The sequence below is a fragment of the Peromyscus eremicus genome, chromosome 1, assembly GCF_949786415.1.
Source record: "Peromyscus eremicus chromosome 1, PerEre_H2_v1, whole genome shotgun sequence".
NCBI lineage: Eukaryota > Metazoa > Chordata > Mammalia > Rodentia > Cricetidae > Peromyscus > Peromyscus eremicus.
In genome coordinates this window covers 103,531,904-103,557,569 of record NC_081416.1, presented here as the reverse complement: position 1 = coordinate 103,557,569, position 25,666 = coordinate 103,531,904, and the positions used below count along the sequence as shown (strand labels likewise).

The following is a 25,666-nucleotide window of genomic DNA, read 5'->3' as shown; positions in this document are numbered from 1 at the left end:
CTCATGCTGGCTAGTGTGACTTGGACTTAACATCTGCCAAGATTTCAAAGATAAGTAATTAGACAGAAAATGCTACCAGGAAACATTTTAAACTATTAAGCCCTCTACTGAAATTTCTAAGGTCATTCTCCAAACCTCAAGTCCAACATGGAACCATAGAACCCCCTTAAGGGCTCAATACAGACTTAGGAAGACTTCCCAGAGGTCACACAGGGCAGACTGTTTCCACCCCCAAGGAATTTCAAAACCATCTTCACCTCACTTCCCTTGTTCCATTGGCGTGTTCAGGCATTTGGGTGTGGTGCCCTCTCTACTCCCAGTTTATGCCAATGTACATCTTTCCAAGCAGATGATACTTTATGAGGAAAGTGTGCATGAATCTCTCCCATTAGAGTAAAGATACAGCTTCACCTACCAGCTTTTCTAAAGAATGAGATGCCAAGTAAGTCCCCGCAAATTAAAACACACCTGTGATAGGTCCCAGGCTTCATCTTGGCTTGAATGGAGATCAGTGGTTAATGAGAGGAGCCTGGGGCAACTTTTCCCTGATGTATATACACTTTGGGGCATAGTTACCAATAATCAACTCTTACATCTTTTCCTACCCTGTTCACCTGTTTCTCATGTGTCCACTTCCTTCCGTGTCATAGACAGGTGATGGGGACAGCTCAGGGGGTAACACAAGGGAGATGGGTCTGCAGGTGTACGGACCGAGACGTTTTAACAGTGACAGAGTTCATAAAGATCGGAGATGGGGGTCTTAAGAGCTTATCTGCTGAGAATATTGAACCTCTGTTTGAATGTATTTGATGGTAATTTTTGTATATCATGGCCCTGAGATGGGCTTGAACTAACAGACATGGAACTGACTTCTCCAGGAAGCATTTCTTTCTCTCTCTCTCTGATCGTTCAACAGATCAAGTGAAGCAGTGTGTCTGAGAAGAGTTAAGGAGTTTTCCCTGGGGCCCACGGCTGGGAAGTTTGGTGTTCCCATCTGAACACAAGTCTACCCTTGTGTGTCACATACAATTTCTTTCCAGACCCTGGGGCCCTCCGCATTCAGACAGAAAACTCTGCTTCTGATGGCATGAGAATTGAGAAGCCATTGCCCAGTGTTTTCTTACATTAGGTGTGAGGCGAACATCAGCATGCACACTGATCTTTTGGCTTTGCCACATTTGCCATGTCTTATTTCCCTTTATCATTAAAAAAATAAATAAATAGAAAGTACATGTGAAATTTATCATGTTCTGACTGTGCCAGGCATAGATTTTGTGCTAGGCTTCTTACTTTGGGGCATGCCAATTCATCTAACCTGAAAGACCTAGGTTACATCCATCTGCTGTGCTGGAGCAAAACTCTTAGGGGACAGGGAAGCAAGGTTTGTCAGGGTTTGATTCTCAAGTCCACTGTCACTTTTGCCTTTAGGAAATTACCCATGCAAGAATGAGCCCGGCAACAACACTCTTGAAAGTGGCCGATGCCCCCCCCCACGCCCATTTAGAAAGAAGGAAACCTGAGATTTAGAGAGGAGCTGTGACCCACTTTCATAGAAGACTGTTTCTGTTATGTAAATGGCATATGAGCCGTCAAGGCACATTCTAGAGCTTTGTCCTGTTTGGTTCTCACCATGCATTCTGTGAAGTTTTATCTGCTTTAATGTCAAGGCAGAATCTGAGAAGGAAAAATAAAACAGCTCCTTTCCTTTCACAGGCAAAAATAATAAATCAAAGTATTGAGGGGAAAAATAGAGACTACAATCTGAAGCCAAATGGTAAAGTAGAGTCTCAGGTTTCTCCTCCCGTCATGCATTGAGGGTCTCTTCCACTAGGTCAAACAGGCTTTTCTGTGTTACCATCAGTTAGCACCCCATAAACATCAAGGTCACCCGGTTTGGGCCCCTTCCATTAAAATGTGCAAGAGCTCACAAGTCAGCTTGTAAAGGGCCTGTGGAGGGGTACCCAGCCACCAGGCAGCCTTAGACAATGGGAGAACATGTCCAGCATAAACCAGAAAGAAAGTAGAGTGCTTAGACGGGATCCGACTCCGCATGCAAAGAACAAAATGCAATGTCATCCTGGGAACTCGGCCCAGAAGATCCCATTTCATCTCATGGACTCCCAGGATTAGAATTGGATGTAACAAAGAAAAAAACAATGGGGACAGAGGGGTCGGCTGGATCTTTAAGGAAGGTCTCTCCTGGGTATGTGTCTTGCTTATTCTGAGGCTTCATTTAAAGAAATGTCTGCTTTGCTGGACTGCATTGTTCGAAGGATGCCAAAAGAAGGAAAATGCAGGAGATGCCTGCAAGACCTTGTCAAGCGTCCGTGGACTGTGTAGCTCTCAGAAGCCACATCTCTAAGAAGGACAGTAACAAGGTGTTCTCACAGAATTATTGTAAGAATTAGTGAGAAACAGTATATGAAATGTGCTTCGGAAGGTGTGAAACTTGATGGGAGTGTTAAATCAAAAATATCTTCCCCCACATTACCTCGTGTGATCTAATACCAGGCCAGTGAGAGTAGTGCAGTGGAAGTTATTCCCCCTGTTTTACAGAAATGCAAAGTGAGGCTCAATGGATTGTATAATGCAGTGCAATGTATTCAGTCAGTAAGTGACAGAGCCATGGGTAAGTCCCGGATCTGTCTCCTCTTTAGATCCATGGTTTTAATCCATTATAGCCAAACAAAAAGGTCCAGGCATTAGTAATGGCTATGTACAAATACATATGCCATGTGCATATATTGACTATTTAGAATGCCAATATCACTTTGTGTTTTATGTGGACTGTGCTCTCTTGGGGCAGAGATTGTATCTCACTGGCCTGTGCATTTCCAGCACTGGGCACAGTTCGGGCTCAGGGTAAACATGTGTGAGAAATCACTAGAAGTGAATCAGTAGGATTCCCTGACCCTTAGATCAGGCACGAAGTCGCCTCTGCAGTGTGGCTCTCAGCATTTTCCTTATACAGAGGAAGGAAAGGAAGCTCAGAGCAACTGAGCAGGTCACCAGGCTAGAGGTCAACACTGCCTAATTAATAAGTCTGAGGAGAAGCCCACATTCTGTGTCCATAACTTCTGCTTCTGGAGAGTCGACCAACTGTAGACTGGAAACAAAAGTCTCATCTACACTGAATATACATTTCTTTTTCTTGCCACCATTCTCTACACAGATAGCAAACAGCTACAAACACAGTTGTTTGGGCATGAAAACTAAGCTAGAGATGATGTAAAGTATAGAGGAGGCTGTATGTCCACTAAACACACATGTACTCTTTTATCTAAGGAACTTGAGCACCTATGGATTTGGGTATTCGAGGGGTTAGTGGTGTGGGGACCAAGCTCCTTTGATACCAAAGACAGTGACCTCACCTGTTAGCTAAGACTTGAAGGCCTGTAGGTAAGTGTAGGGCAAAGCCTGACTCTCTGTTCTCTGCCTCTTTATGCCCTGCTGCCTAAAACCCCACAGCTTTGGTCTCAGCTGCTTACAGTCTCCCAGTTCACACCTCAGTGAACAGAAGTACTATCCGCTGTTTACTTTCACACCATCAACTGCCACTTGGAAAAAGTGCTGGGCAAACGCAAACAGATGCTGAGTTCTTCTTTTCTCCCAGGGTGCTCAGCCAGCCCCCAGAGTCACCAGGAGGTCACTGCCCTTTGAGTGTGCACAAATAGATGGAAGTGTCAGAGATATGACCCAACCCATGACCCACAGGGGTCTGGAGCCTGAAGCTTGTTGCTCTTTGTCTTTGGGAAAGCCCAAGATGTTGTCTGAGGAGAATGCCAGCCTGGAGAGCTGCTGGATGTGGGACGTGAGTTCCACAGTTCCATCTCCAGCCTGCAGAGATGCAGAGAGACAGGCTTGCTGGACACTGAGCCAGGCTGAGTGGCATACACAGGAACTCTCAGCCCTCAGGCCCTTGTCACATGGGGCATCTTGATCTGTCTTGTTATTTAACAAGCATCAATTCAGGAACAGAGGTGATTGGAGGAAGGAGCCTGAGCCTGGGGGCTGCTGCAGATCTGACTGTAACACGGAGAAACGCCTTAAAGTGTAGTATGGGGTGGGGAGAAGCAAGCAGCTAACCACTGGTGAATTACAGGAGACTCCTTAGAGGAGGAGAGACCTCGAGCAAGCCTTGGACCTGCTGGTTGTACTGCGTAACATGGAGGGTATTGTAGCATAGAATCTGTCTTGGTGCCCAACAGGACTTTAGACATCTTCAGGTTCCCCTACTCTGTCATCCTCTACCGTGATAGAGACAGCATCTCTCACTGAACCTGAAGCTCAACCAAGCTGGCTAGCGGGAGACCCTGAGGCTGCAGGTACTTGTAGCCATGCCAAGCTCTTACGTGGGTGCAGGGGTCACAAACTAAGGTGACTTGTGCTTACGCAGCAAACGCTCTTACTGAGCCTCCTCCCAGTCCCTTTCCTTTCCTTTTGTAAAAGTGCCTAGACTATTAGCAACTTCTAGACCAGCAGTGCCTCTGACAAGGGAGAAAAGGGTGAGGACAGCTTGACCTGCATTCCACTTAACCCAGTTGCAAAGAAATTTCAAACTGGTGCGATTTTCACACACACTGGAGGACTGTTGGGCCATGAGGCGTGAGTCAATCAAGTCTAGGCCTCCATCGGAGCCCTAGAGAAGAATCTGCGGGGAGGGGGTGCTACACAAGTTTCCTAAAAAGCAGTTGCAGTTTAGAAGCCTGTTGGTCCCAGCTTTTCAGCAGGCATGAAGCCACTGCTGACTTGGAGCCCAAGGGACTTGTGAATCGGGCCCTGTGTGTTTTGCACCCACACAGACCAGCCTTTGTGAAGGACAAGGCAGCCCCACTCTGGCCGTGAAGTGTCCTCCTCCCCCAGCTGTTTACTTTGGAACTGAAAGCTCATTTAAATGGTGCCTGGAGTTGTGGGGAGTACTAAGCTGAAGGACCCCAGAGACTAAATCCAGCATCATCGCAGGACAAACCTAGATCTGGGACAACCCTGAAAAACACTCGAGTGGACCACCCTCCACCCACCTCCCAACCCCCCCCCCCTCTGCCTCCACTGGAGTCCAGGCTGCAGAGAAACTCTTCATGGGGTGCTTGCCAGGCCCACAAGCACTTCATTTGGTGACAGGGACTCATTGTCACTTTGTTTTCACACATAACTGGTTTTTAATTAAATTTGACTTTTTCTCACATCTGTTCAGAAGGCCGGTCCCCTTTGGAAGTGGCAGGCACAAAGGCAGGGACAGACTGGCAAAGGGAAAAGCAAACAGAGCGGAGCTACACAATCCCCCCCCGACTCTGGTGACGAGGCTAGTGCTGGCAGGCTTCTGCCGAAGGCTTGTTCTTCGCGGTCATTGTCCATGGAGATTACTCGGCCAAGCCTCTGGAATCCCCCACCGCTCACAGAGCCTAACTAGGTGGCCAAGTGTGACCCTTGTTCCCAGCAACAACTGGCTCAATGAGTTTTTGTTCTCTCTCCTCCCACCCCTGCCCCTCTGCCCCTCTTTCTTGCCCACAGAGATCTGTGCTGCTGACTGTGGTGGCCATGGCGTCTGCGTAGGAGGCACCTGCCGCTGTGAAGATGGCTGGATGGGGGCCACGTGCGACCAACGGGCCTGCCACCCTCGCTGTGCAGAGCACGGGACCTGCCGGGATGGCAAGTGTGAATGCAGCCCCGGCTGGAACGGCGAGCACTGCACCATCGGTATGGCACACGTCCCCGGGGCATTTTGAGTGTTCTGCAAGACACTTCGGGGCCAGTCTGGGCCTCCATTGCATGCAGATAGATGCCAAAAGTCCTTTCATCTGATGACATTATGACTGGCTTCTCCTGGACATCAGTTGGGTTTAAACGTACCATCTGTCATTTTCAACACGCATCCTTCCAGTTTGCATTCCCCACGTGGCATCTAGCTGGTTAGCAGGTCTTGCTAGTGAGCCCTTCCCGAGCTAAAGGCAACATCGCTCCTTGCCCAGAGATGAGTTAAATGGCAGCTGTGGGCATGTGCCATTGCCCCCTCGGAATCTCAACGTCCTCACCTGTAGGATGGAGAGAATATCACAAGCAAAGAGCTTGGCACAGGGTGGCACAGGGTGGAGTACTCCAAACATGTAGCCATTGTTAGCAGTTTCATTATAGGTCTGTGTGGATCCTAGTAGTATCTGAGGCTCCTGAAGCGGCCTCTAATCCTGGTGAAAACTCTTCTCCAGGGTCCTTAGGCTACATCTGCATTCCTCTTTCCCCTGCCCCGGGCTTCCATCCTGTCTGCATCTGTCTCCTTTCTCCTCTCTGGGGGCTGCTCTACACCAGTCCCTGCTGAAACAGCACTGTCGGCAGCTTTAAAAACAAGCTGATCACTTCTTGCCGTCTCTCTGCCTTTCCTGCTGGCTTTGTTGATTTTAAACACAGCCAGACGTTTCGCTTGGTTTATTATCCTGGAATGAACACTCACCAAAAGCTCTTTATTGAATCAACTGCTTTGTGTACGCGTTTTAACTTCTTCCCTTTCCTCTTTTTTTTTTTTTAGAAAGGGCTTATGATCAGATGGTAAGCACATGGCTTTTATAAGCGAGATTCCAGGTGCCTCTCAGTACAGAAAGTGACCTCTTGGGTCTCATAGAAATGGCAAGGAAAACCCTAGCTCTTGAGAGACAAAGGACTTTTAAGCAAAGGGCACTACTTTGTATCCATTCTTCCTGTTTTGCCATTACTTCCTATCTTTGGTCCCCTGCAACATCACCAAGTTAATAAACAGCTATGGAACATGTTATATTTATTAACGATAATGGCTTCTAATTTTTGAGTATTTATGATGTGCCAAGCACCGTGCCTAAGGCTTTAACTGCATCATTTTACACTTCTAACAATGCAAAGAGGTATGGATTATTTTCTCTTTCTCGGGGACCTAAGAGTAAAGGGCATATAACTTTTTAAAACAAGAGTTAGAAGCTTGATTTTCCCTTCCCAGCTGTTTGCCCTGCAGTCCTTACAGCTGGTACCCAGGTGTCCACCAGGCATCCAGCTCAGGTTCTGCCCAGAGGCTGGGCCCTGTTTGTCTAGTCAGGCTCAAAGTCCCCCCACTCTGCCTTGGCCCATGTTCCTCAGAGATGCCTTCATATCGGTGACCCAGCTTTCTCTCCCCCACAGCCGACTGTGCCACCCCATCTCGTTGTGTGCTACTTGACGACTTCTGTATGACAGTGTCATCCTACCTCAGGTCTGTCTTGGAATTCCCTTAGTGAAGAGTGAATCCTGTCGTCTGAGAGCCTTGCTTTCCTCTCTCCTTTTCTCCGAGGACAGCCTAACCTTTCAGCATCTTAACCCGGAAGTCCGTTCCTATTTAAACAAAGAATCAGCTTCCAGAGAAATGGCTCAGTTAGTAAACTGCTCGCCTTGCAAGCATTAGGACCTGAGTTCAAACCCCAGAAGCCATGTCAAAGCTGGGTGTGGTGGCCCATGCCCGTAATTCCAGCACCGGAGTGGCGGAGGCAGTAGGAAGCTCAGAAGCTAACCAGTGTAGCCTAACTGATGAGCTCTAGGCCAATGGGAGGCCCTATCTCAAATAAGATGGATGGTGTTCCTAAGGTTTTTCTATGGCCTCCATGCTGTGCACACATGCGCTCTCTCTCTCTCTCTCTCTCTCTCTCTCTCTCTCTCTCTCTCTCTCTCTCTCTCGTTTTTGTTTTTTTGAGATAGAGTCTCACTATGTAGCCCTGGTTGTCCTGGAACTCACTATGTGGACTAGGCTGGCCCCAAAAGTCACAGCAATCCACCTGCCTCTGCCTCCCAAGTGCTAGGATTAAGTGTGTACCACTATTCCCTGCTCACACACACCTTTTAAAAGAAACAAACAGTGAGAACTCAAGGAGAACACATTTTTCATCCCTTGCTTATGGAGTTATGGGTTTGCTTTGCCGAATTCCAAAGGGTATCTGCCCTCTATAAGAGAGACTTCTCACCCGTGTCAACTGATAGGCATGGAGGGAAATTCTCCCTTGGTCTCACTATAGAGGATTATGTCAGGGCTTATGGGCAGGCTGGGCTACATCTGCAGTAGCTAGTCATTGGACCAGCTTTAGGAAGATTCCGTTTATTTTGGCACCCGGCAGCCCTGCCCTCCTTTCCACCTCCCCTGCTTGCCCCGTTGTTCCCCTTGAAGAATGGGTTCTTCTTGGGTTGCAGATGGTTTTTCCCTTTAGATGAGAAATGCATCAAGGTAAATGTGCAAAGCAGAAGAGGAAGGTTGGCAGCCATAAATGTCAAAAAAAGAAAAAATGTCATAGGACACAGAAGAGGTCATGGGCTAGTCACAGTGGCTCGGATGAAAGGACTTGGGCTTGGAATTCCATTCTCTCATTGTGTGGTGAGCATTCTCTTTGTCCTTGTGTAACTTCCCTGCATGGCTCCCTTCTCTTTTGGGGTCTCTGCTGTGGCCAGCTGCACCCCCTTAAGAAACCCAACACCCTCATGCTGAAGGAACACGTCAGTAACCTTGTAGGATAGAAGGGGTTGGGGGCTCAAGTTAGAGAGACAATCATGAGTACCCCCTTTCCTTGTTGAAGTGGTAAGAAGAAGAAATCCTTTTTTTTTTAAATCCCTGTGAGCATCATGTAGGGGAAAGAGGGTGCTGATGTGAGAAGTCAGAGATGTCAAGCATTCAGTTTTTTCATGTCATCAGTTCACTGTGCCAGAATGGGTCATTATCCTGCAGCTAGTGCCTACCCTGCCATCCGGTTCTCTCCCAACCAGAGAAGACGCTGGTACCCTTGACGCTGATTCAGAGACCTCCGTGCAGTGGAAGGGAAAGACTCAGGGTCTGTTTATTTACACACTGCTGCCCTCCACAAACAGGAAGGAATGACATGTTTCCCTTACAGCAAGAAGGAAACACATAAAGACCAAGATAACTCAGGCTCTTTAGGCCAAGTCCCCAGCAGAAGAAACTTCTTCCCTCGATGACACTTCCCAGAGTGGAATATTAGACATTACACAAATGTGTCAATGGCATCTTCCTTATTGACAGTATTTTTTTTTTTATTGTAAGAATGCTCCACATGGAGTCCCACCCCCTACCGTGCCTTTGGTGAAGAATCACCCACTCTTAGTACCTAGAGGATAGGTCTCTGGTGAGATTGTCCTGGGAACACCACATGGGTGCCTGGGACAGTGTCTCTCTCGATGAGTCACAGGATGTGCAGCTGGGTGATGTCACCAGTGATGACGGAATTCCAGCCCTCTCTTCCACCACCCATCATCCCAAAAGAGGTTCACCTGAAACTGCTCCTCCAAAAAGACGGATTCTTCAATCTTCTTTTGCTCCCTCAATACAAATGCTTTCATTTGCATATGGGGCACTCATTTGCATGTGTGGAGCTGTGTTTTCCTAGTTTAGAAGCTAAGGTAAGATGGACTGGCATGGCTCTATTCCTCAAGTATATGGTACATACACAGTCATCAGAAGTGCATTTTAGATGTCTGTTCCAGGAATGTTATGGGTCCCGCAAGTCCAACGCTTGACCTCTAATTTCTTTAGAAACGCTGAAAATCATTGTTAAATTTAAGAAGGTGTTTAATATTTCCCCCTGTTTCTGAAAACACTTACATTTTGGATCAATTCTATGGTGATTATTCCATTCACCTCAGCGCCCTTCATCTATGAAGCCTCAAAACACGTGTGGGCAATGCCAGCTTCTGATTTCATTTATAAAATCCAACCTTGACCCCAAAGCTGTGATTGCGGGAGATGCCAGACATTCAGAATTATTTACTGAGCTTCAGGAGAGCTGTCCAATCACATAAACCCTGATTCTTAAACAAAAGCCTCTTCTGGGAGGAAAGATCAAAATAACACTCTGATGATGCAATCACTTGAGTGAGCAAAACCAGACTTCATGATGAAGGGGAATTTTAAAGAAAACTACAGAATCTTCCAGAGCACTTTGTCCACGTTTGAATGGTAGCTCTCAGGTTTCACTTCCTAATCAGATTGTTCCTCAATAAGAGCTCAGAAGCCGCTTAGGAGGTGTCAGTACCCGGGGTGATGACCCCGTGCTGTTCATCCTCCAAAGCTTTTTCTCACCACAGTGCCTGAGACCCAACAGGAAAGGCAGAGAAGAGGAAAGATCACACAAGGATCCACCTGGAGCTGTCAAAGTAGGAGTCTGATTACGGGTGTCTCTGGGAAATGTCAGCACATGTGATAAGGATGGAAAACTAGAAGGAAATAAATAAGATTCGTGGAGTCATTTCAGGGTGGGAACCACTGACCATTCATCCAGCAGTCCCGCATTCAAGGAGAAAAAGAACATGGATTTGTTGGATCTTAATAAGACCATCACATTGGTAGTTGGTATCTGCTTGAAAGACGTTTGGGTGATTATAACTAACATACAGCCACCTGCTGTAATGATCTCTGCCTCATCTGTCATAGTGTGAACCAGTGATGCAAGTCCCAGTGGTCAACCCAAGGTTCTTGGGGAGTGAGAAGGGGAAGCCTCTTGCCATTTTCTCCAGTCTTTGATAGAGACCCCAGTGCTCCTGTGAGGAAACCCTTAGAAACCTCTGTGGGTCCAGGCAAGTGGAAAACTGCATCTTCACATTGGTGGTCCCAGGAAGGTCAACGAGACCTAAAACCACAACCCAGAACCTACCGTAAGTGACTCTGTGCTGCAGTTTCTCCATCTTCTCAGTGACAAGGAGATAGCCAGAGCCCAAGAAACATCCGTGCAGCTACAGGGAAATAACTGCAGCCTGTGAGGGGAGCTGCTGCCGCCACCGCCTTCAGCCTGAGGCCCCGAGTGGACTGACAGAGATTTCATGAAATCCTGGACCCCCATTTCATAACACAGACATCTTGTCTACATACCTTAATATCATGGATTTCAGGGTGGCGTTCGAGAGCAGTGTTGTGTCAAGATGTTCAAGCAGTAACAGCAGAGGCTCCTGCATTTGTCTTTTTAAGTAAATGGTGTTGGACTTCAAACACCGTTTTCTATAGCCCAAGATAAGGAAGTTCTGTTCCATCTCCGGAGAACTCTTGGACTTGGCCGTGACTGGTGTTTCCAGCCTTTTTATTGAGTGTGATTTCTGGTGTCATTGTAACAAATGAGCCCCTTTTGGTTTGTGGACTCAGGATTTGAAATTTTGAATGCTCGCTCTTATCTCCTGAAAACCCACACTGTGAAAACACCCTGAGCTGCTTCAGACGCTTCTGCTGGCTTCTGTTCCCACCTGTGGTCTGGAGAAATTAGCAAGCATTTTTAAAAGGGACTGAAGTATTTGTTCGTAATAGAGATCTATAGTACTTTACAGTCCCTTGAAAATGAAATGGCATTCAAAGAGAGATCTGTCTGAAGGCAGCCCCAGCTTTCAGGAGATTATCCTGTGGAATACATCTAACCTTCAGGAGTCACCATTGAGTCTGGAGACAATCAAGAATGTTGTCTGTTCAGAAAACCCCCTCAAAGCCCAAGCTGCACAGTGAGGTGATCATGTGGATCCCAGTGAGGGGGACTCATCTACCCTAGACATCTTTGAGGGAAATCACAGCCCATACCACACATTCTGTCACTGAGTTTAGACCACGTTGCAAATTTAGATGAATCAACTTTTATACAACTAAAGAAACAGACGAACCAAGAGCCAGTGAAATTCTCCCCTTGGCCAGAGACCTCCTGGCTGTTTTCGAGATGAGCTTTCCCCATGTTTCATTTTTTCATTTGGGTGGTCCCTATGTTTGCCATTCCACAGCTTTGTGTATTCACTCCTGCTTAAAAGCCATTACCCTTCACAGTACCTTCTTACATCCTGCAGCTCTACAGACCCCACCTTAGCATCTCTAAGAATAAAGGGATGTGTGCAGGCCCTGCTTAATCACCTGTTCCCAATTCTCCACTTGGCTCTGTGGCTCCTGGTGCATATATCACCATAACAGCTACTGCACTGGTACATGAACCAAGAACAGAGCCTCTCATCTACCCATATTTTGACACAAACAGATATATAGCTGTTAGATAAATAGATGATAGATAGATAGATAGATAGATAGATAGATAGATAGATAGATAGATAGATGGATGGATGGATGGATGGATGGATAGATAGATAGATAGACAGATAGATAGCAATGGTACCTGTATATCTTGTTTATGAAATTAAGAAAAATGTTCTCATAGTTTATATAACCATATGGCTTCTAGATAAAGCCACTCCACTACAGTTTAGTCATGTCTCAGGGACTTTTGAGTCACATGTGAAAATCAAGCTGAGGATGGGGTACGGCCTACCTGGAGGCATTGATTGCTTTAGGAGACTGCTCCCCTGCCTGGCCTGTATGAGAACACAGGAAAAAGAGGTGTAGAAAAACTGGAAAAGAAAGCATCTTCTATACCTAGATGAGGAAGGTAAAATATATTACTGATATAGTCTGGGACTGAAGAGGCCAGTCCTGTTCTGGGCATTCAGACACATACGTCATGTACACACTGGGTTCATACATCAGAGCAGTGTTTGACACATATCCTCACAAGTAGGCAAGATCTTAAATTGTTATATAATTCAAATAACCCCTCCATTGGAAAACCAAGCATGCATCATTCTGTCTCTTGAGTTAAGATGTGACCAACTTTCCCTTTCTTTTTTCCTACTTTTCACGGTGGCATCCATCAATCTATGCTTCACATCCCTCGTAAGATGCACAAAGTAGGGGTACATCTTACTTGGCACACCCAAACATTCTGCATTTAAGTCTGTGCAGACATGTGTGTATGTTCCCGGATAATTTTGAAATGCCAAACAGACAAGCCAGCAATGTATTCAACCAAAGTCTCAACCTAGAAGCCTAGTATATATCAGAAATTGTGCAAAATCTGCATACCTCCGACCTCTAATTTCTCGGGAACTTGTCTGCCCAGATAATTTGTCGATATAGCTGCTTCCCCTTGAGGGAGGCTGGCCATTGCTCTGGGTAGACCAAGGGGTTAGCTGTAATTTTCCATGAACTTTAATGACCCTGACAGAGCAGGACTGTGGCCACTTGTGCAGCTTCCCAGGCTTGTTTCTTCTGTTGGCCTTCTCCATGTGTCTTCCGATATATGACTACGTTCAAATGCCTTGATCCCGGAATGAGTTCACTACCCCTTGGCGATAGGAGATGTGCTTGCTCTCCTTCCTTCTATCCCATGTCATTTTGTCTGTGGTTGTTTTGTCTTTGTTTTTGTTTTTTTCACACCGTGGCAGAGGCCTGTCCCAAACATTGGGCACCACCCTGACTCCCCACCCTCCCCTAGTGTCTCCTAACACTTGGCATGGTTACATGGCAGGCAGTATTGCTCTTCCTTGGTCCTACCTTAAATGTCCTGTCTTTTATCTCCCAAGCTCACTATCTGGATAGGGTAGTTAAAGGTATGGTCTTCCTCTATTTTCCTATTGTCTTTGTGTCTGTGTTTGTGTGTGAGCATAAAAGGAATGTGCGTATAAAAATGTATATACACACCATTAGCATGACAGTGTCTATATGCTGCCACATCCCCAGCTTTGTCACAGTATCCATTACTTAATGAGGGTGGGTTTGGGGTCACCGAGTGGTTAATAGACCTAGAATGTTGTTCTTTGCCCAAGTCACTCAGATCTGTCTGTGACATTACCATTGTGTTGTTATCCTTCCATCACCCCTGCACCCCACCCCCATACCTCTCACCCCCTCCACCCCATCTCATGTCACCCCGTCCATTCCTTACGGCCTCTGGCCCATCAGAACTCAGATACTGGGAACCAGCCTGGGTGGCCTGAGAAAAGGAAGAGGCTCAAGAGCAAGAAAAAACAATATTGAGGACTGCATTCCATTACTGTTGTGTTCCTTCATCCAACAGCCACATGTGGAGCACCCACTGTGTGCTAGGTCCACATGCCAGGCTCTGGAAACAAGAAGGAGACTGCAGCCTTGGGGAGTGGGTGGTCTATTGCTCGCTGTCTGTTTTCCTTTACAGAGAAGGCCCGGCTTTGGTAAGTTTGTTCTTTGAAGAGTATCCCCTAATGGCAAAGTGATTTGTAATATTTGGAACATTCACTTAGGTGATGTCTAATTCTCCGCAAAGACCTCATAGCTGTAAGAATAAGACTCAGATTGAAACTTTAGAAAGACCCAACGCTTCCTATGGAGAAACATCATGTCGTAGCTTTTGAATCCTTGGGTCTAAAGGTAACACCAGACACAATACATGTGTTCGTTGGTTAGCGACATATATTCTGTGATCAGACCTTGAATCCCAGCTCTCACACTTTATAGCCAGGGTGACCTTGGGGCAGGTTACTTCACAATTGCACGTTTGTCTGTAAAATGAGTATGGTGGTGGGTCTGCCTCACGAGGTCGGTTTCAGGATGACATGAAGCGGTGATTACCAAGCGCTAGTCTATGGGTGGGAATGTCGCTGGATAGATTTAAGCTACACTATGTTTTCATCATATTCTCATTCTCTCTCTTGACTTGAAGGACTCTGAGAGCTAGATTAAAATCCAAAATTATAATAGAAAAGGGTAAATTGGCTTTTTGTAAGAGAGAACAGCAACTTTTTTAAAAAAAATTAAGGAAAAATTTGGGGAACTATATTACTTCTTTTATTGTTGCTATGACCAAATTACTGAGGAGAAGCCATCTAAGGGAGAATGAGTTTATTTCAGCTTACTGTTTGAGGGGATACTGTCCATCATGGTGGAAAGAGTAGCATCAGGAATATGAGGCTGACAGCCCCATGACATCAGCAATCAGAAAGTAGAGAAAAGACAGGAAATACAGCCAAACTCTAAAAACCTCAAAGTCCACCACCAGTGATCCACTTTCCTCCAATGAGATTCCACCTCCAAAAGGCATCACCTTCCCAAACAGCTGGGAAACATATGTTCAAATATGAGTGTATGGGGGACAGTTCACATTTTAACAATAGGGACCAATAACGGACTAAATGCTTTGCAGCTGGCCTAGCCTTGCCAGTGCAACAAATGTATTACTAGGACCCAACCAGATGGGTAGGAAGCAAGGTTCATTGACTTTAATACACTGGCCTTTGCTGAGAACAAAATCGTACCAATAGGAAATAGATGTATCTCAGTGTTCTCCTGGGACAAGCATTCAATACATCATCACCATCAGAGAGTGTCAACTAAATTCGTAATGGAATCATTATTCAGTGACTGCTCCCTACTGTGTGAAGCTCTTTGCACCTATGAGTCTTGAGTCCTGTTAATTTTTTTTCAAAGGAAACAGATTTAATGTTGCCCATTTGGTTGAAACAGGAAGCCGAATTTGAGGGAGTTTGGGGGCTCACCCAGGTTACGTTTCTGGGAAGGAGTAAAGCCAAAGCTTTGGACTTTCTCATCAAATCCAGGCTTCTAACATTTTATGTTCTGTCACCATAAGTCACCAAGAATGTCTCATAATTCCCAATATTTTACATCCAAATCACATATGCCAACTGTGTCCTCCTGGCAAGTAGTTTCCATCTTTTCTCAAGCCACCTGCTCTGATCTTCAGTTCAGAAAATTCCACCATTAGACCTTTGTCTGGCTGAGGTCAGTGAATCAGAACTTGTGTAAAAAGACAAATGCTTCTTAGCAAAATCTGGATCTGAACCAGACCCCATCTGGCTAGTGTTCTAGTGTGATGGGCACTGATTCTCAAAACCTGCATGATCTGCACAGCCTGCTTGAGACTTGTCAGAGCAGAGCAGGTATTTTGGAGTTCAAAGAAAAGCCCACTCTGTTCTCTTTCCAAGTGCATTGGTAGAGAGTACGTAAATAGTATTCGTTTGCCCAGCCTCCTAACCTGCCAGGAAATGTAGATGCTCCACAGAAGAAATGGCTCTCTTCGCAGTGTCTACAGTCTCTCAGAGAAGACTTGAAAGCAAATAATTCCAACAAGTGTGATAAGGGTTTGTGACGGTGCCAGTTTGGAGACTTCATCAAATTAGGCAGGGGGCTTGCAGATTGTGGAATTTGATTGACATGAGGCTTAAGGGAGCTACCAAAGGTTTCTTCAAAGCGGGGCAGCAGACATTTGTGATTTAGAAGGCTCCCATTAGGCCATTTTGTGAAAAGGAGTTGGGGAGAATATTAAGAACTAGAAGGTCAATTACACTAGTGCTGTCATCTAGGTGAGGAAAGATGCTGATCTTGTGCAGGGAGGTGAATTCGGAGATGAAAAGTGCGATAGGACAAAACACAGGCAGGCGACGGGCCTTTGGTAGGCGGGAGGCACACCGCATAGCCGCTTAGTACTCTGCAAGATTCTGCAAGGCTCCTGGCCATACCTGATGCTGGCCAGCTGCAAGGGGGATATTGAGATGAAGTGGTCCCTTGTCATTTAAAGGGCATCATTTCTTTTGAAAAGCTTAGCCCTTCTCTAAATCTTAAAACTACATTATTTTGGCTCCAGCAAATGCCTGGTGTGAGTCCTTCCATAGGGGATTGTTAATGTCACTCAGGCTCTGAATTATTGATGAGTTTCAGGGGTTGTGGAATTAATGAGCTTCTGCCATGGGGAAGGATAGGCATATTGCTTTAAAAAAAGTCAGCAAGTCACCCCAGAGGAGGCTTCCTCCTGCTGGCTAATGGGGGTGTGATGGGCGCCAGAAGCAGTGGAGAATAAAAGTGAACCTCTTCCACTCACAAGTACTCCGAGGCCCCTCTGAAACCAAAGGGACCGCGCAGGTCCTCAGGGTGGAACTAGGTTCATCTGAAGAAACTGATGACAGTGGATAAAGTGTCCCTGTGGCCCCATATTAAGAGCTTCCCTCCCTTGGGTGCCTCTGAGAAACCCTGAGTGTGTACAATAGGCAACCAGAGGAATCCACAAGAACCCAAGAGGGGTGCCACGAAAGAGATTATTATAGCAATACAGGGGAAAGAAGAGTTCCGAGGCCGAGATGGAAAATGCTCTGAAAATAAACAAGGCGTTTTCTTTAATCAGATTATCACCATTCAATGTGACTAAGACAAGAGCTGAAGTGTTTTCCGAACTTGACAACAGAGGCTCCATTGTTTTTGTTGGTTGTTGTCATTGTTACTGTTGTTGTTTGAGTCAGGGTCATTAGCCCAGATTGGCCTGGAGCTCTGTAGAGCTAAAGATGACTTGGTTTCCTGATCCTCCTGCCTCCACCTCCCATGAACCGGAGTTACAGGCATGTGCCACTACACCCAGATTATACATCTAGTACTGGGGAACCAAACTCAGGGGCTCATGCATGCAAGGCAAGTAGTCTACCAACTGAGCCCCACATCCAGCCCCTGAAGCTCCATTTAAAGACCCCTTACCACCAGTGCCTCACAGAGTTCCCTATGAGAATGACTGGTTAAGATCTTAAGACCCAGGAGATGTGGGTGGCACAAACTTGTTATCCCAGCACTTTGAAGGCTGAGTTAGGAGGGGAATCACAAGTTCAAGGCCAGCCTGGGATACATAATAAAACCTTTTCAAAAAATAAATAAATAAATTTAAATTTAAATCCTTCCAGGGACACAGAAAGGTGTAGAAACACAGACCAGAAAACGCAGGCAGAAGGTATCTCCCTCTACCCATCAATTAACACAAAGCCCAGCATCCAGTAGGTGATGCATAAAATGTGTTAAATTTATGAATTGATTGATGGAATCTGATGTTCTGATCTTCTTCTCTGGGTCAGTTTTGCCAGAAGTACCATTCATGTTATCCATCAGGAAACTGGGGCCAAGACAGGGAAGGTAGCTTTCTCATCTCCTCCCAGTCAGGAGGGAAGAAGCAGAGCCCATTTCTCTCAGATCTGTTGATTCATTTCAGCAAGTGCATGGTGAGGGCCTGCTGTGTGAAGGCACTGGATGAAGGCCCTCATTGGCTTCCTGGAACCTGCCTTCTAACAGAGGGGGGAAGACCATTAAACTAATTGCAAAATCAATCGATAACCAGAGTAATTGTCACCAGAAGGACAGCCTCTCTGAAAGTGTGAGGTGATGATAGGGTTGACTGGGACTCATGACACTGCCCATGCTACACCAATGCTAATTGCAGGGCGTAGTGACCCCCAGAAGCATGTCACCAGGGTGCCTCTTCACATCATAGAAATTAGTATTTATGAGACCTAAACTATGGCACAGTTTAGAGTAGTGAAGGGTTACTTTCCAGTGAGTGTGGTTCTTGATCAAGTTACACAGTGTTAAAAACCGGTCTAATATTAATGGCTCATTATGCTAAATGCCCCTTGTGGTGCTGAACTGCCAGCTCCCATGCTTACTGGGTGAGTAACTGGCATATACCATGGCATTTAATCTTTTCAGTGCCTCTTTCATATCTGCAGATATGAAACCTGAAGTTCAGAGTTAATTGGATGATCTTCTCACAAACAGAAAGTCCAATGACCTTGTTAAGATCTGAGTTTAAGTTTGCCAAGCTTCAGAGTCCCCATAACTACAAATCATATTTTGTTTTTCAGTTAAAAACTTGGGACTAATGGTGTGAAATTGGAACTTCTCTGAAAATCTGGAAGACTATTTTTTAAAACGTGTGTGTTCTCACACACACAGCCAGGCTTTGTGTGCGAATGTGGGTGCATACAAGCCACAGCATGCTTGCAAAGGCCAGAGGATAACCTCAGACCTTGTTTGGACAGAGTCTCTTGTTCACCACTGATACCCCAGGCTAGCTGGCCCTTGAGCCTCTGGGGAGGCTCCTGTCTCAACCTCTCATCTCTAAGAAGACACAATGAGATGACTGTGTCTGGTTCTGTGTTTGGTTCTAAGGATCCAAACTCAGGACCTCACCCCTGCACAGCAAGCGTTTTACACACTGAGCCCTCTCTCCAACCCCCAAAAGTCACCCCTTTGAGGAATGATTTATGCAAAGCACCTAGCCCAGTGGCCAGCCATGGTAGGCCTTGAGTATATGGCAGCTATTATTGTCTTTGCTGTCTTGAGGCATCTACAAGAATTATATAGCCCACAGACCAAGTCTACCTCATCACAAATTTTTGTAAATGAAGTTTTATTGGAACATATTATGCTCATGACTCACAGAGAGCGTATGCCTGCTTTGGCACTACAATGGCAGAACCCAATGATTATAATAGATTCCTTATCATGTGGAGCCTTCCTGATACCCCTTTGTTATAATTAAAAATATTGGGGTTCAAAAAATTTAATAACATGGCTGAATCCCCCAACCATAGAGTCATAGAGCTGGCCTTTGGTGTGGCTCCTGAGCTTGTGCGCACAAATAAAGGGTCCTTTCTTCACCTTATGAGATGCTGTATCTTACAGAAAAATAAAAGAATCTCTTAATATTTTTAAAGCTTTCACCTTCTTCCTCTAAGGTTAACCCCAGTATAAGTGGATTAATTAAAAGTAGTCCCTGGCTAGATGGACAAAAATTAAGTGAGACTAATTGAAAGACAGGAGAAGCTCTGCTTGCCGAGGTCACTCTGTGTGACTGATCACGGTGGCTTAGTCAGAACCCAGAACAGTCACCTTCATGTCACCCACTACTCCAGGCACTCAGTTTGACAGCTTTCTTCTTGATCAGTTTTGAGGATGGTCATGCTGGTAGCCTCCCACACATGCTCTGTGTTTACTACTACACTTTCTGTGTGACCTCCACTGGCTTCTGAGAACACATGCAACCAGTGAGTCTTCCTTTGAATGGAAAGGACAGTGACTGTATTGACTGATTGGCATCCACATTGACCATCTCAAGTGGAAATGAACATTTTTGTTGGAATAAGAGTCAACTATCAAAAGCCCTTGATGGTATTTAATCTTTGTGTAATAATTTTAATATGTATTTTTAAAAAGTCCTTGAAACACTAGTCTCAGGTTCTGTTTAATCAGCTGCTCTATGTGTGCCAGGTCTGGCACTAGATGGCCACATTCACATTTGTTGTCCCTTTTAAAAATAATGAGTCACAGATATGAATAGCTCAGCTGATAGAGTGCTCACCTAGTATTCATGAAGCATGGACCTTAATCACCACCACCCCCACATAAGTCAGACATGGTGGTCCACACCTGTAACCCCAGCACTTGGGAAGCAGAATCAGGAAGATCAGAAGTTCAAGGTCAACCCAACTGCATAGCAAATATGAAGTCAGTGTGGGCTACATGACACTATCTCAAAAAGAAAGAAAAAGAAAGAAAGAAATAAAGAAAGAAATAAAGAAAGAAAGAAAGAAAGAAAGAAAGAAAGAAAGAAAGAAAGAAAGAAAGAAAGAAAGAAAAACAATCTCCCAAATGGTAATAGGTTCATTTTCCCTGGTTTCATTAGCAGAATGCTTAGTTTACAGCCAAACTTATAGGTGTTTGCTGCTCATCATTGTAAAACAATATAACCCATGCCTTCCCTGGAGGCTGGAGCAGGGGAGGGAAAGAAGCCATGGACGGCATAGTTTGAGTTGATAGCCACTCAGAGAAGAGGGTTGGTTGTTAGAGAAATAAGGACTATAGTGAAAGAATAGAAATGAAAAATATTCAAATGAAAGAATAGAAGCTAACATGAGCTATGAAACCTAGCATTTTCTTAAACACACATTTCTTCCCTTTTTTTAAGTATGTGTGTGTGTGTGCATGTGTGCACATGCACACACGCGCGCGCGCGCACACGCACACACACACACACACACACACACACACACACCAAAGCATGTGGACTTGTACATAACATGACACAGGTATGGAGGTCAGGGGACAATTTCTAGGACTCAGTTTTCTCTTTTCACCCTAGGTTCCTAGACTCAAACTCAGGTCATTATTCTTGCTCAGGTTTTTACCTTCTGAGCCACAAACTCTGCAGGCCTTAAAAAGATAGTAATCAAAAACCTGTAAGTCTACTTGACTAGTACCCAAAAGTCCCCACCTTATCATAGGGTCAGAGCAGAAGTAATAGGGTCTAAGTATTTTCCTATTCTTTTTTTTTTAAGATTTTATTTATTATGTATGCAGTGTTCTGTTTGCATGTATCCCTGCAGGCCAGAAGAGGGGGTCAGATCTCATTACAGATGGTTATGAGCCACCTTATGGGTGCTGGGAATTGAACTCAGGTACTCTGGAAGAACAGCCAGTGTTCTTAACCTCTGAGCCATCTCTCCAGCCCCATGTCCTATAATTAGGTCATCCACATCTTCTCAAATGGCCATAGCTGTCCCCTACTTCCCATGATGTGGTTTAGGCCTCCGTCTAGGCACTCGGTTATCCTTTGGTAGGATGCCTGCTTCTCAAGAATACAACTAGGTATTGTTCATCTTTGTGCCTGTAGCTAGCCCAGAGAAGATGCTGAACAAGTGACAGGTGGATGGATACACAGCAGAGCGGCTAGCACTGCTTAGATCTTCCTTTGTACTTGAGATGGGCAGGAGTTAGTCTGTGTTGTGACAGTCTCCTGAGCCCTTTTCAAATTAGAGTATAAACACAATGGTAACAGAAAGATCCAAGCCCTCTTTCTCAAAGCAAAGACTGTTGTCTAGGAGAAAATGAAACCAAATAAATGAAAAGCCTAAGATCCACTAAAGTTGACCTACTTGCAAGAACTGGAAAAAGAAAAAGGACAGCCCCAGGCCAAGTGTGGTAGCGCACGCCTTTAATCCCACCACCCAGAAGGCAGAGGCAGGAGAATCTCTGTGAGTTGTAGGCAAGAGACAAGGAGACCAAGCACAGGGCTGAGGATGGATGGAAGACCTCCCTAATCAGGCTCGAGCAGGCTTAATCCACTGGCTGCAGCTGCGAATCCTGATCATTTGTGAAAAGGGGGAGGTGGCGATGCTGTGGGTTCCAGACCTGTCTCTACTGCTTCTGACCATACCCTCAGTAAGTCCCCTGACTTCTCTGAGTCCTTGCTGCCTTCTCTGTAAAGCGAAGATTCTTCGTGGTATCTGCCCCCCAGCTGTTGAGACTGGCAGATGTGAAAGCATCACATAGGCAGGCGGTAGAGCGTGAGTGCACAGGTAGCAGTTGCTCTTGGACACCAGCCCTTGACTCTCCGCTTTGTCTTGCAGAGGGCTGTCCTGGCTTGTGCAATGGAAATGGCAGATGTACCCTGGACCTGAATGGGTGGCACTGCGTCTGCCAGCTGGGCTGGAGAGGAGCTGGCTGTGACACCTCCATGGAAACGGCCTGTGGAGACAGCAAAGACAACGATGGAGGTAGGGATCTGGCATCTCTGGGCCCTGGGCAGGTCCAGGGATAGGAGACAGAGAGAAAAAGGTGGACATTGCTGGGTTAGCAAGGCACCAACATCCTAATCCACAGTGAGGGGCCTTTAGGACACAGAAGACTGTGCAGGTGGCCTAAGGAATGGGTGCTATTGCTGGTTATTGCATTTTGGTTCATTAAAACAAGTGGATGTCAATGAAATTAATTGACGTCTATTGGCCAATGGAGAGAAGGCATGGAGGAGCATCCTCAGTTAGCCCCATGGTGGAATGGTTACCCAGCCAGGGCTTGAAGAAGCAACCCTCTTCTATATCCCAGAAGCCATGAAGGATGCCTCTCCTGAGGAGGAGGTTCACTCACTTTGATCAAGTCTCTCCTCTGCTTCTGGAGGTAACCCTTCTCAGGAACACCAAGGGACACTCTCCCCTCACACTCTCATCCCTATAGGCTTGTAATAATAGCTGACTTTGCTTTGCAGTTTTGTCAAGGGCCGGACAGCCAAAACCCAAGAGAAGAGGGGTTAGTCTTATGAAATATTAACTCAGGGTGAAAACCCATGTTGATTCCAGCTCTGACCTTACCTCCACCTGGGGCTTCCATAGGCAAGGTACCGGTGTCTCTGAGCCTTACTCTCTCCAATTGTAAAATGAGGCAGTTTGCCCATGAAGATTATTCAAGTCTTTATATTAGTCATAAAATTAGCTTCCATTTTTGTAGTGTGTAAACTTGCATAATATACTCCATAATATACTCCACATTCCCACCTAGAAGAATCTGCTTCTACCAACCTCAGAGAGCTACTGGAAAAATAAAAAAGACAGATGTGAAAACAAAGAAAGCTTTTCTTTCTAATGCTGGCAGCTGACACACTTAAGCAGCTCTCTTTGATTTAAACCCAGAGACTTCCTCATGTTCTGCAGAATGTTAGAAATTGGTGAACTAGAAACTTGGTATCCTACCTTTTGGAAATTTCCTACCTGCAGTGTTCCTACAATCTCAGACCGCTTAAGGATCCAAAGACCACTATTGTGGTCACTCTGATTCATTTGGCTGCTTTGGCTCTGGAATCCTAGAAGAGCTGCTTTAGAGCATTGATGTTTGTCCGGACTGCCCTGCAGTCATTCTTTCCACTGCCCAAATCCAGAAAGTAGTCATGCAGATAACCCCAGACTCCAACTATGAGAAAAACTATGAACAAGGTGCCCGTGGGGTTAGGCCTTGATCTCTGAGCAGAGGTGTGTGTGTCCTCCTGAAGTCCCACAGTGTTGATATGTCCCTTAATCTAGCTGAAACTTGGAGAGAGCATCCATCACTCAGTTGCTCAAACATGCAGAGTCTCTTTTGGAGGGCCATATCTTATACCAGGGAGAGAGATGCTTGAGTCCTGTTCATCCTCCAGAAACTCAGAGGAAGGTTGAGTTTTATGGATTGTGCTAAGTGTGGTTGCAGGATTATGTGTTAGTTGTGGAAATGGGAAAACATTTATCGGGAAGGAGATACTAGAGCAGGAAGGAGTTTTATGTGAGGGAAGGGGCATTTTGTTCTCAAGAGATCACATAGAAAAGGGCAGGGCAAAGTGGGGTAGGGTATCGAGCAGTCTTGTCTTCAGGCAAGAGAAAGAATAATCAGACTCCATCTGTAGGAAAGAGATCAGCCTCCGTTGTCTATACGATGCCCTCAGCATCCCACTGCATTTTGCCTGTGTGGCTGCAAGGCCAATGATAAACAGTAACATCCATGGAAAAGTAGGAAAAAGGAGAGAAGCCACACTGGGAAACCATTCCCTTCCCTAGAGTCCAGGGTCTTGGCCCAAGCTTTCACACAGCTGTGGAACATCTGAGCAGCCAAGGAACTAAGTGTCTTTGTGATATTCAGAGAACATATAGTGCCCCCCACACACACACACACACAAGAACAGGCTACAGATCAGGGTTTGTTCACTCTGCCCCATAAAATGCAGCACTAGTGTATACACCCTGGTGGCCATGCTTTGGAGACAGCCAATACTGAAATAACCAGTGTTCACAGAGGACCTGGGCCCACAGTAGCCCCAAACCCCGTGTTATAGGAAATGATCCAGACCCTAGGGAAATGGAGCCTTCTCCAGCTGCTCTGAGCAATGAGCCAGCAAAAAGCGAAAAAGAACAACCAGAAAATCCCCAACTGTGAGAGAACATACCTCATACATTTCTTGAAGCATATTATAGAGGAAAATGAGTTTGTACGTACTTTGTGGCAACACCGTACAAAGCTGTGCTGTGGGTTCGTTCATTTGCTCCACAAATGTTCACTGAGCATCTGCACTGCGTCAGGCCCTGGCTCCCAGAGCTTCAGAAATAAATCTGAGAGTCTCTGCCCTTGCAAAGTGTAAGAGCCAGAGAGAGAGAGAGAGAGAGAGAGAGAGAGAGAGAGAGAGAGAGAGAGAGAGAGAGAGAGGAAAGGGAGGTAACCGTGATACTGTGGATTCCTGCCCTCGCAGAAGAGTATCCAGCCATTCAGCTGATACTGACATCTCAGAGGGAATTGAGGCACAGCTTCCCAGGAAGACCTCCCATAGGTCATCATGACTGGAAATGCAACCCTCTCAGGAGGACAAGTCTTTGATACCTCGCTTTGGTAGACTCTAAGTTCAGTGGGCTTTCTGTCCATTGGGGGAGTCCAGAGGAACCCCAGAGGGCCCCTAATTTGTAAGGTGGCGTGGATGAAATAAACTACAGGCTTAGAAGGGGCAAATCTTATCCTTACTGTCTTTTTATCTCTTGCCCAAGCAGAGACAGTTTGTAGAAGGAAAAGTAGAGCCACCGTGCAGGAGCACACACACAGGCCATGTTTAGCACTGCACTGTTCCACCGTGCAGGAGCACACACACAGGCCGTGTTTAGCACTGCACTGTTCCACTGTGCAGGAGCACACACACAGGCCATGTTTAGCACTGCACTGTTCCACCGTGCAGGAGCACACACACAGGCCATGTTTAGCACTGCACTGTTCCACCGTGCAGGAGCACACACACAGGCCATGTTTAGCACTGCACTGTTCCACTGTGCAGGAGCACACACACAGGCCATGTTTAGCACTGCACTGTTCCACCGTGCAGGAGCACACACACAGGCCATGTTTAGCACTGCACTGTTCCACTGTGCAGGAGCACACACACATAGGCCATGTTTAGCACTGCACTATTTTCCCTTCATCGAGCATACATGCTCTTGGCTCTTGCTATTGACAAGGCACCACACTCTTTTCTGAGGGGATCTAAGCATCAGTGATCATGGCCCAGTCTCCCTCAGGAAGCTCACAGTCATTCAGAAGAAATTGTTATCCAAATGGCTACATCTAATGGAAGCAGAATGAAATAAGCGCCTTCATGTCAGCCAAGGCAGGGGATGCAGCAGAATGCTGGAAAGTAATTCAGGATGGAGAGGGATAGTGCAAGAGGCCCACTGAGTGATTGAAATGACTCAGGGGCTTAATGGAGAAATTAGCAGAGCTTAATGTTGGGTAACAGGGCTA

At 45.9% G+C, this 25,666-nt stretch overlaps 1 protein-coding gene across 1 annotated transcript in view; it reads left to right on the top strand.

The window, feature by feature from the left end:
• Nucleotides 1–25,666, top strand: part of Tenm4 (teneurin transmembrane protein 4) — a 275,039-nt gene that overhangs the window by 153,398 nt on the left and 95,975 nt on the right. Inside the window, exons 11-12 of the mRNA XM_059271229.1 lie at nucleotides 5,512–5,697; nucleotides 21,997–22,143. Of these exons, the coding sequence (XP_059127212.1) occupies nucleotides 5,512–5,697; nucleotides 21,997–22,143 (333 nt within the window). The remainder of the gene's footprint in view (nucleotides 1–5,511; nucleotides 5,698–21,996; nucleotides 22,144–25,666) is intronic.